Raw genomic sequence first — 10271 nt, 5'->3', positions numbered from 1 at the left:
GCAACAAGGTTGCTCTGCTCCCCCAAGCATCTCACATATATGTTATTTTATATATATATATGAACTGTTGTACCATCTGTTAGTTCTGGTGATCCTCAGTGTGATTTCTTGTACTAGATCACTGGATGCTTAGATGTTTCGATGACTTAGAGGGCTCTGTTAAGAAAAAACCTATCTTTACTGAGCAATTTGCCATCAATCTTTCTTTTTTCTTTAACCTTCTTTCTCCCTTTCTCCTAACGGCTTTCTAGGGACCGATCTGAAGGTCACTGGGATTGACTTCCTCAAGAGCCACAACTGTCCCCTGCACCACACGGATGCATATGACATCAAGAACCTGGTGGTGCGGCGCGGACAGCCCTTTCATCTCCAGCTCAGCTTCAGCAGGGAGCTGAAGGCCTCCGACAAGCTTTCACTGCGTTTGAGCATTGGTAAGTGGGTGCCTCACCTCTGCAGCTGTCGGGCAAAGCAGGCAAACCCTGGCTGCCCCTTCCTGCTACCAGGCATTGTACAGTCTTTGCAGAACCTACAGCATCTCATGTTGGGTTTGTTTCCAGGTGAAAACCCAATGAAAATCAGGGGTACCCTGATGTCGCTGAACCCTAAGCGGGAGCAGGATCTAGGCGGGTGGCTAATCTCCATCGTCAAGAGCGGCGGCAGAGAGGTAGAGCCCACAGGCAGCGCTCCTGTTTGGGGGGCAGCAATGCCAAGCACATCCTCATACTCCTGTCCTCCTCTCACTCAACCCTATAATTTGAGGGGGGCACCAGCCTTGCCTGGTGTAACTTGTTGCTCCCCTACTTGCCCCATCCCGCTGCCTTCCGTTCTCTCCCTGCACAGACCCAGTTTCGGCAGTCGTGCCGGTCGTGCAGCATGGTGGAGGGTCCTTAATGCCATCTCTTCTTATCACCTCCCCAGTGCGTGTTGTCTGTCACCAGCTCACCCAGTGCCCCCGTGGGAAAATACTTCCTCAGTGTGAAGACTGGGAGTAACATTTACAAGCCTGAAAATGGCACCGTCTACCTTTTGTTCAATCCTTGGTGTGAAGGTGAGTGGTGATGATTACTGCTGCCAGAGAGATTCCATGGCGGAAACTTCTGCTCCCATTTTTCCTGCTGTCTACCTAGTCCACTAAAATGTTTGTTCAGAAAGAAGCGTTTTACTGAAACAGTGGTTGTATAGCAATAGAACTACCAGAGTAAAATAAAGTTTAGTCTTATAGGAAATTCTTCTATGACAGGAGGAAAACTGTGAGTACTGCATGGTCACAAATTGGGGTGAATATTACAGACCACCAGCTCCCCCATCTTAGCTTTCCAAAAAAAACTTTGTGTGTGCAAATTACGTAACGTCTGAGGGGTGTTTTCTCCAGGTGATGTTGTCTTCCTGGCCAGTGAGGCAGAGAGAGAGGAGTATGTGCTCAACGATTCTGGCTGCATCTATGTTGGCTCTGCGGACAGCATTTACAACAGACCGTGGAACTTTGGGCAGGTAAAACACAGCTGTCTTGTCAGTACCCTTACTCACTCATTCTCCTGTAGGCATTCATTTAATGAGTCAAACCTACAAACAGTTTAAGCTCGTGAGTAGCTCAGAGCACTTGAATAATCCTGCCAGCTTCCTTGGGAGGGCTAACCTGCTTAGAGTGATCTGTGGAAATAAGTGTTTTCCCCAGCCACAGCTAGAGAACAGGGTTTAATGGTACATTTGTAGTCAGATCATGAGACCCCTTGGCAAAGGATGTGGAAATTGGGGGCAAAGCATTTTTGATTGAAAAAATTCCTCTGAGGAGTCCTTCCCAGTCTCATGCAACACAGTAGCTGTTGATAACCAGCTTGTGAACTGTGGAGAGGGCTGGCAGGGGAAAAAAGTCTTATTATTTACCTATTGTGTCATGATCAGGAAAAAATAGGGGAACAGCACTGGTAGAGGGTGTCATCATTCAAGCGGTCTTTTCACAGACTGCGAGGGGAACTGTTTGGTGCAGGACACAACCAGCCACCCTCTCAGGAAGGGTATTCCTCCACGCTGCCTCTGAGATAACTCCAGCAGACTGGAGTGACAAACTCACTCAGGCTAGAGAGGAGGCAGGTGCCAAAGTGGGTTTATTTGCACACAGGCACCCAAACAGAGCATTCTGCACCCTACCCAGAAGGACTTCCCCACCAAAAAATGTTGGAATCTGTGGGTTTTCTTTTGGTTTTTGTTTTGTAAGTCTGTGGTTTCAAGCTGCAGGGTACAGATAGCCCAGTGAAACCGCTCATGCTGATGCCTATTCCACAAAGGGGCCAAAAGGCTTTGTCCATAGGGCTGTTCCTATCCTAATATTTGTTCTGCTGTTAAGCAATGCATTGATGTTGATATTCTGCCAAGTTTCGTTGGATCGGATGTTTGACATCTCTGTGAATTGGACTGCTGGGAGCTTTAACAGCAATTGCTAGTTAGGAATCTTTTGCTGTAATAATCTCCGTTTATGTACCTCCTTTTTTTCCCCCAAGGTTCATTTTGTAGCTATGTCAACAGGCTGAAGATCTGTCATGCTCTTAAATTGTCATTACTTTTGTGAGTAATTTGCAGGGCTGCAGGGAGATGACATTGGTGACTTAGAACTACTCATAGGAGTAAAGGTTGCTAGGTCAAGTTCCAACTGTGTTTGCAAGACACGTGAGATGGGCTTTTGTCTTCTAAAGCGGCGTTTCATTTCTGCCCTTATTTGGAGAGAACAGCTTTGGGAAACTATAAACTTGAAAATTCAGTATCATAAAGGAAATTTAGAAGTTAGGACTAGTCAGTTTCCTCCAGGTACTTAGACTTTGTAGCACTGGGCAAATTCTGTTTTAGAGAAGTGTATAAAAACATCTCTACTTTCTCTCCAAAACAGTTTGAGGGATTAATCTTGGATGCCTGCATGTATCTGCTGGACAAAAGCAAACTCAAGCTGAGCAACAGAAGAGATCCTGTGTTTGTCTCCAGAGCCATGTCTGCTTTGGTATGCCTCTCCTGCAGAAGTACATTGCCTCTCCAGCTTTCCCTCCTCCTTTCTTGCTCTCAAACACCGTTTCAGGATGCATCTGAAATGGGTTCCTTTTGGATACTGCAAGGAAAGAGCCAGTGGCATTTTGGGTGGAGGGAAGACGTAAGAGAAATATAGCATCTCCCCATCTCCAAAGCTTGCAGCCAGCCTAGTGGCTGTCCTTCCTCAGCAGGGCCAACACAAGAGTTGTACTCTCTGTGTTGAGACCCTTCTTGGAGCCCTGGGGTTTAAAATACAAGATGCAGAGTGCATTTTGGCTGCCCTGAGCAGTGGTGCTACCTCCCTCTAGATACGCAGGTGGAGGGTTTCCAACTAAGGGAGCCCTCAGGCAGCACCAGCAGCCTTGCTGGGTCCCACAGGGTGGGCAGAGGGCCCAGTGTTTAAGCCTCATTCAGCCTCACCCCTCTGCTTTTCTCCTTTGCACATGTGTGGGGCCACAGGTGAATGCCAACAATGACAACGGCGTCCTGCTGGGGAACTGGTCAGGGAATTACAACAACGGGACCTCCCCTACGGATTGGATTGGGAGCGTCTCCATTTTGCAGCAGTATTACAAAACAAAGAAGCCGGTCCTTTATGGTCAATGTTGGGTCTTCTCAGGAGTCCTCACTACAGGTAAACTGAACTCTCACCCTTCTCTGATTCCCTAATTACTGTGCTATTAAACCAAATCACCGTGGCTCTGAGTGGTGGAGGTGGCACAAGCTGTGACATAAGCAGAGGCTGAGAGGGCTGGGACTGCGCAGCCTGGAGAAGAGAAGGTTTAGAGGGGGTCTTACCCATGGGCACAACCTGTAACAGAGGAGGTTCCCTCTGAACATGAGAAAAAAAGCTTTTTTTCACTATGAGGTTAATGGGAGTGCTGGCACAGGTTGCCCAGGGAGGTTGTGGAGATAGTTTAACGCTGTCTGGACACGGTCCTGGGCCACCGGCTCTGGAGGACCCTGGGTAAGCAGAGGGGTCATATGAGATGACCTCCAGAGGCAACCATCAGCCTGAGTGATCTTGTGCCCCTGTGTTTTGTGTGTTTGTGCTGCAGTCATGCGCTGCTTGGGGATCCCATCCCGCTGTGTGAGCAACTTCAACTCAGCACACGATACAGATGAGAACCTGAGAGTTGACGTTTACCTGAACGAAGATGGAGAAAAGATGGACTCGTCCTTGGACTCTGTCTGGTACTGTCAAGGGGCATTAACACTTCCCACCCCCATACCACCCCACAGTGCCACATTTCCCAGTTGCAGCAATTCCTTTGAGATACTGCTTTGGGTTGGCTGACCAGGAGAGAGAGAGAAAGCCTGAGGTTTCACAGGGTTACACAAAAATCCCCATAAAACCTGCCCTTACTTAAGGATTAAGGGAGGAGTTGGTGATTCTTCTGGTTGTAACAACTCACTCCTTTTCTTTCCAACCCGCAGGAACTTCCACGTGTGGAACGACGTCTGGATGAAGAGGACAGATATGCCAGCGGGGTTTGATGGCTGGCAGGCAATCGATGCAACCCCTCAGGAGCTGAGTCAAGGTAGGATTTGCCTCAAAAGGCTCTTCTGCAGCTCCCAAGGGAGGCAGGGACAGTTCATGTTCAAGCTACGGTCCCCAGTCAGCAAACACCGACTCCCTGTGCATATCTTCACATGCTTGGGCACTGACATCCTAAAGCTGGAGGTCTCACTCCTGCTGTCTTCAGCCAAGGCCAGGAGGAATGGCATTTCTTGGCAGGCAGAAAATCAACCTCGTAGGATGCTGTGGAAGCATGAGTATCATTGCAGAGGTTAGAGCACACAGCTGGAAATCAGAGCTGTGTTCTCTTTCTACCTGCCTCTGACTTCTTTGGTGAAGTTGAGGACTCAAAGCAGTCTCTGTAGTAAGAGGTGTCACAGCTTTCCCCAGTAAAGACACTTTCTGTAGAGCTTTCCTGAGCAAATCACGAGTCTGTTCATTGGTAAATGAGAGGATTGACTGCCAAAATTACTGACTACCCTCTCTGTACAAATGCACGGAATTCGGAGGTGGGAAAGAAAACATTAATCCTCAAAGTTGTGCAGAAAGTGGGAAACAGCCAGCAGATCAGGCCCAGGTGGCTGGACTTGGTGGACTCCCAGCACCAAGCCATGACTTTCAAACCTTTAACGTTATTTAAGTGGGAGGAAAGGTGTAAAAGCTCTTACCACACCTTGGTCGTCTATGAAGAAGCCCAAAGAGCTATGGGATAAATGAGGGCTTTTGGAGGTCATCGCTGAGTTGGAGGAATATTTACTAACGAGTCAACTACCATGGCCACAGATTCCCACTTGGGTGGGTCTGAAGGCAGAACAAAAATTGGAGAATCTACTTGTATTTGGAAAAGCAAATGGTGTTGCCTGTGCTTTCTAGGTATTTTCCAATGTGGTCCATGCCCACTGAAGGCTGTCCGAGAAGGGGAGGTGTATTTGCCCTTTGACAGCAAGTTCGTGTATGCGGAGGTGAACGCTGACGAAGTCTACTGGCTTGTCAAGAAGGTGAATGGCAAGGAGAAGTACGTCAAGATTGCCACGGAGACCCAAGGCATCGGCATAAATATAAGCACAAAAGCCGTGGGGCAGGACAAGCGGGAAGACATCACTGCGCAGTACAAGTTCCCTGAAGGTAACTGCCCCTGTCCTCTAAAACAGTGCTGAAAAGGAGACTCCTGGCCGTGTAGGTCACCCTGCTACGGGTGTTTTCTCCAGGAGAAAAACCACAGGGGTAGCTGCAGTGGCAAACTGAAGCGAGTTGCTTCATTTCTTCATTCTTTTTGTGTTTCCATTTCTCAGACTATATTGGAAACAAACCCACATTCCTTCCCCCTGGTTCTCAGACTGCTACACTGTTAAAATCTTGCCAGTGAAGAGCAGGAAAATCTTAAGCTGAAAAATTTAAGAGAATCCATTCTCTAAAAGTGTCTCCTTCAGGAAATTCTTCCAGTCCAAAACACTACAGTTAGACCTGCTGGTTTATGCTGGTAGCATAAACCAAGAGGGTCTCCCGAGCAGAGGCTGAAGGTGCCCTGACACCTGCTCTGTTCAGCAGCAAAAGCCTAAGCAAGGGCAGGTGGCTCCGAGTGAGGAGAGTGAGATACAGCTCTCATCCAGCTTTTTCTTCGTCTAGGCACTAAACAGGAAAGGGAGTCCATGCAGAAAGCTTCGTCTTTCCTACGCCCGTCAGGAATAATGCCTCGTTCCATTGGTCCAGCCATGCCCCTGGGTGACATGGGCTCCAAACCTGAGGTGGTCTCCCAGAGTGGGCTCCAGATTGAGATAACCAATACAGAAGCTTTGTATCCTGGCAATCCCCTTGAACTGGCCATCACAGTGAAGACCTCTAATCCTGGAAGCTGGACCATCAATCTTGTTGGCTCTTGCCAGCTGCAGTCCTATACTGGGAAAACTGAGGCCAACCTCGGATCTGTCAAGGAGACCATCAAGCTTGAAGGCAAATCTGGTAGGCATGGAAAGCTGCTTGTGTTCTGCAGACTATTTACTGTAGCATTTGGGGGTTTCACTGGAGTGGGTTGACAGTAGCTCTGATACAGGTCAGTGTGTGGCTCTGCACAACACGAGGAGCAGAAATTGTTTGTCTGCTGCCTCCCTCTTGTTAGTGCATTTGGGGGTCTCTGTTACGGGCTGGGATCTCACCGTAACAGGACCAAAACCCTATTTTCAGAGTTCTCCACCCAAGCAAATTTCAACCTCATGGCGGTCTGCCTGGCTGATCCCAAGAGCTGTTTGCTATTTCACTGTGTACCTCTGAGTGACCTGGGTTGCATTTCTGATCCCCAGCAATGTGACTGAAATTTGTGAAAAAAGAGGCTAATGAGTGATAAATAATTAACAGTACTTGCTCATTCCAAGCATGAGTCACTCACACACAAAAAAATTTTTGCTGCTGGGTGTTTTTACACACACTGTGGCTGTCAAAATGCAGCAGGGTAGGATAGAAAGGCAGCATTTAGAGATAAGGACAGGTGCTTTTTTTTTGATTCCCAGGAGCCAGGAAGCCTCGCCAGCTAAAGCAAAGTCCAGGCTCTGGCACTGCTCACTCTGAGGCTTTTCCAAGCCACTGGCAGTTTGTCCAGGCAATTAAAGACAAAATCTGAAGTTAAAGGAAAGCTGCTAATTTTATAACGAACAGAGCCTCAGAGAAACCCCAGAGGACACAGGTTTAAATGTGCCCAACCCCACACTCCTCTGCCTCCTCCTGAGAGCCAGGGCAGCTGAGACACTGGATATGAGCCCAAGCCAGTGCTCGGCTTGGCAGAAAGACAGAGTGGGCTCAGTCCCCCTTCCCATGGGCTGCATGTGCCCGGTACCACCCGTCCAGCTGGGGCTTCCCCCCAAAAGGTTCCCAAGTTTAGCCAAAAGCAGGATGGTCTCACCAAGTGTATCTCATCCCACCCCTAGGACACCAGCCTCCAGAGCTGACTTTGCCACCCAGTTCCTGGGCGTGTGATGAAGCACTGAGTTATATTTTCTCTCCTGCAGAGAAGCAGGTCCCTCTGAAAATTGCAGCCGATGCGTACATGAAGACGCTGGCCTCAGTGAAAGATGAACTGCTCATCCATGTCACCACCATCGCCGAGGTCGAGGGCACAGATGACAGACTCACCAATGGGATGACAAAGAGCTTTGATTACCCTCCCATCACTGTCCAGGTGAGGCAGCCAGGGCTGAGGGTTAAAGCCCCGCTCGCTGTAACATTGGTGGTGTTAGCATTCCGAGGGGGCCTCCCAAACAGCTGCTTCCTGAGGTGCTTCATCCTTGGCATTTTCCTTGGCTCTTTAGCCTTTATTTGAAGGTGGAAAGCAGCCATGAAATCAAGATTTTATTGCCCATCTAAAATGGGAGGGAAAGGGATGGAAGAGGATGGTTTGCACGGGGCCCACCTCTGATCCCACAGCTCCACCTCCTGAAGGTAAAACATGTTGAGAAACCAGAGAGGAGTTGGGAAAACAGCCAGCGGAGCAGAGCACACGATGCCATAGGAGGATGGAAGGGATATCAGGGGCTTGTCCCCCACTGTGCTGGTGGTGAGAATCAAACCTGCAGCAGTTCCAGCATCTTTATTACCTGTCTGATCCCTAGCATTTGGGTTTGCTTCTCTCTTTCCTCCTCTGCCAGATGCCAGAAACAGCCAAACTGAACCAGGAATTCTCCTGTGCCTTTATCTTCAAGAACAAACTGAATGTGCCCCTGGAAAACTGCAAGCTGCTGGTGGAGGGCTTGGGCATATTTAAGATGACAACGTTTGATCAAGGGTAAGGAGAGGAGCTCAGTATGAAACAAGCGTGGCAGGACTCTGTTTTGTTTCTCTTTTTTTTAATTTTATTTAATTTCCCTTGAGGAAGCCGTGAGGGGATTTAGAGTAACAGGGCCCTTTGTAAGCCATGTTTGAAACCACGCAGCACAATAAACCACCATAAGTCACGGGGTTTTTTTTGTTTTTTCCTTTCTTCTCAGGGATTTAATGCCTGGTAAGATCATGAAGTCTGAAGTAATATGTACTCCAATAAGACTAGGAGAGAAGAAAATAGTAGCCAAGCTGACCTCAACCCAAGTCAAAGGGATCTCTGCAGAGAAGGCCATCACCATCACCAAGTAGGATGAGTGTAAATGGTGGCCTTGCTAAATGTGTAACACCACCGTGGGTCTTGGGTACACCTCACCTTCTCCGTTGCTGGCTAATACTCTCAAAATAAAGAGCAAACATCCCATTAAGCTAAGGGAATTGGGTGCAGTTGCATTGGTTGCAGTTAATTGTGATTCAATAAAGATTGTTAAAATGAATTGTGTGTGATTGGGTTGTATGGTATCATTGGGCTGGGGTGGCTCTGAACCTGTGAGGAGACATTCCCACCTCAGGCCAGGGAGTGAAGCTCACATTTTTGGAAGAAATTGGTACTGTTTGGAAGAAGTACTGTTACCACTGCTTCCCTAGAAATGTGCAACCTCTGTCCTTCCTGTTCCACCCTGAAGGCTGCTGGGTTGTGGGTAGGATCCTGATGGCTGTGAACATCTGGAGCTCTTCCAGCCATAGGCATGTTGAAGGAGATAACAGCTGTGCACAGCTGGAGCCTGCCAGGATTGCTCTGCCCTGTCACATGTCAGCAGCACTCGGGCACTGGGGTTTCCAGCGTTTCCGCAAGGAAAGAGGAAATTGAGCCAAGCAGTTTAGTAGAGGGATTGGTTTATTTGTTTATTTAAAAGGCAAATGCTCAAGGCATTAGGGCTGTAGAGTGGGAAAAAGAAACGGCAGCTACTACTGCCAGCCCGTAAAAAGGGAGGAAGAAAATAAAAGGAGGAGAAAACAACGGGGAAAAAAAAAAGTTTTTACTGCTCCCTTGTGTTTCAGAGATTCGGGGAACCTCCAGAGAAGCATTCAGGTGGGCCACAAAAGGCCTCTGCCAGCCCTCTGGCTATGTCCCCTCAAAATGCCACCTCCTGTGGCAGCCACGCAGGGAGTGGGAGCCTCTCTCCCCAGGCAGAGCGAGTGCAGGGTCCATGTGCGCGGTGCCCACAGGGAAGGGAGGAGCAGGTGGTCCTTGGCGGATCAAGTATTAGTTCTTTAGTAAGTGCAATGGTGACTGGAGGCATAAAAAAGGAGTTACAAACAGCAAAATATTTTTAAGAGATGTAGATTCTTCACTTGCATAGAAAACCTGCTGTAGAAGACACCAGATAAGGAGTACAGGAACATTTTGTGCATCTGCTGTGACCTTGTCCATCGTGTATTAACACCTCCTGCCAGAGCAGGGATGGGATATCTGGAGGACCATGATGCACTGAGCATCCCTCATGTTTCTAGCACCACAAGCTCACTCTTGACGAGCCGCTTTCCCAGCGTTGGAGCAGCGTGGCCTGAAGACGAAGGCATCATGTAACAAGGGGTAAGGAGTGTGTGGAGGGAAAAGAAATGGTTTGGTTTCAGTTTTATGAAAATCGTATTTGGTTTCAAGCTACCAGGTGGGAATTCACCCCACCAGGTCTCAGAGGACACTGGAGCCAGGGCTAGGCTGGCTGCCCACAGCAATGTGTAAGGCACAGGGACACGTCCCCACCTCCAGCTCGTAACTGGACTTTTCACGCTGCTTCTCCCTTTCAGCTACTGAAAAAAACCCAGATGCAGAAAAACCACCACCTGAGGAACACTACAAGAGGTGGGAAGTGGAAGCAAAGGACACCTGTTCTCACTATGAGGTGAACCAGGATTGAGAGTGGCAGAG

General features: G+C 48.6%; 1 protein-coding gene across 1 annotated transcript; it reads left to right on the top strand.

The window, feature by feature from the left end:
- Positions 1-251: 251 nt before the first annotated feature.
- Positions 252-8650, top strand: TGM4 (transglutaminase 4; the record flags this gene model as incomplete). The annotated part of the gene is made up of 13 exons (XM_009866436.1): positions 252-431; positions 558-664; positions 919-1048; positions 1373-1491; positions 2882-2989; positions 3475-3649; positions 4074-4209; positions 4453-4556; positions 5408-5659; positions 6161-6493; positions 7534-7703; positions 8170-8306; positions 8509-8650. Coding segments are annotated over 13 exons (2093 nt in total), but the record flags the coding sequence as incomplete, so codon positions are not given.
- Between the last annotated feature and the right edge of the window lie 1621 nt (positions 8651-10271).

This window comes from Apaloderma vittatum, unplaced genomic scaffold (assembly GCF_000703405.1).
Source record: "Apaloderma vittatum isolate BGI_N311 unplaced genomic scaffold, ASM70340v1 scaffold38203, whole genome shotgun sequence".
In the NCBI taxonomy this organism is placed as follows: domain Eukaryota; kingdom Metazoa; phylum Chordata; class Aves; order Trogoniformes; family Trogonidae; genus Apaloderma; species Apaloderma vittatum.
Note: the sequence above shows the minus strand (reverse complement) of the source record. Positions and strands in the feature narration are given on the sequence as shown.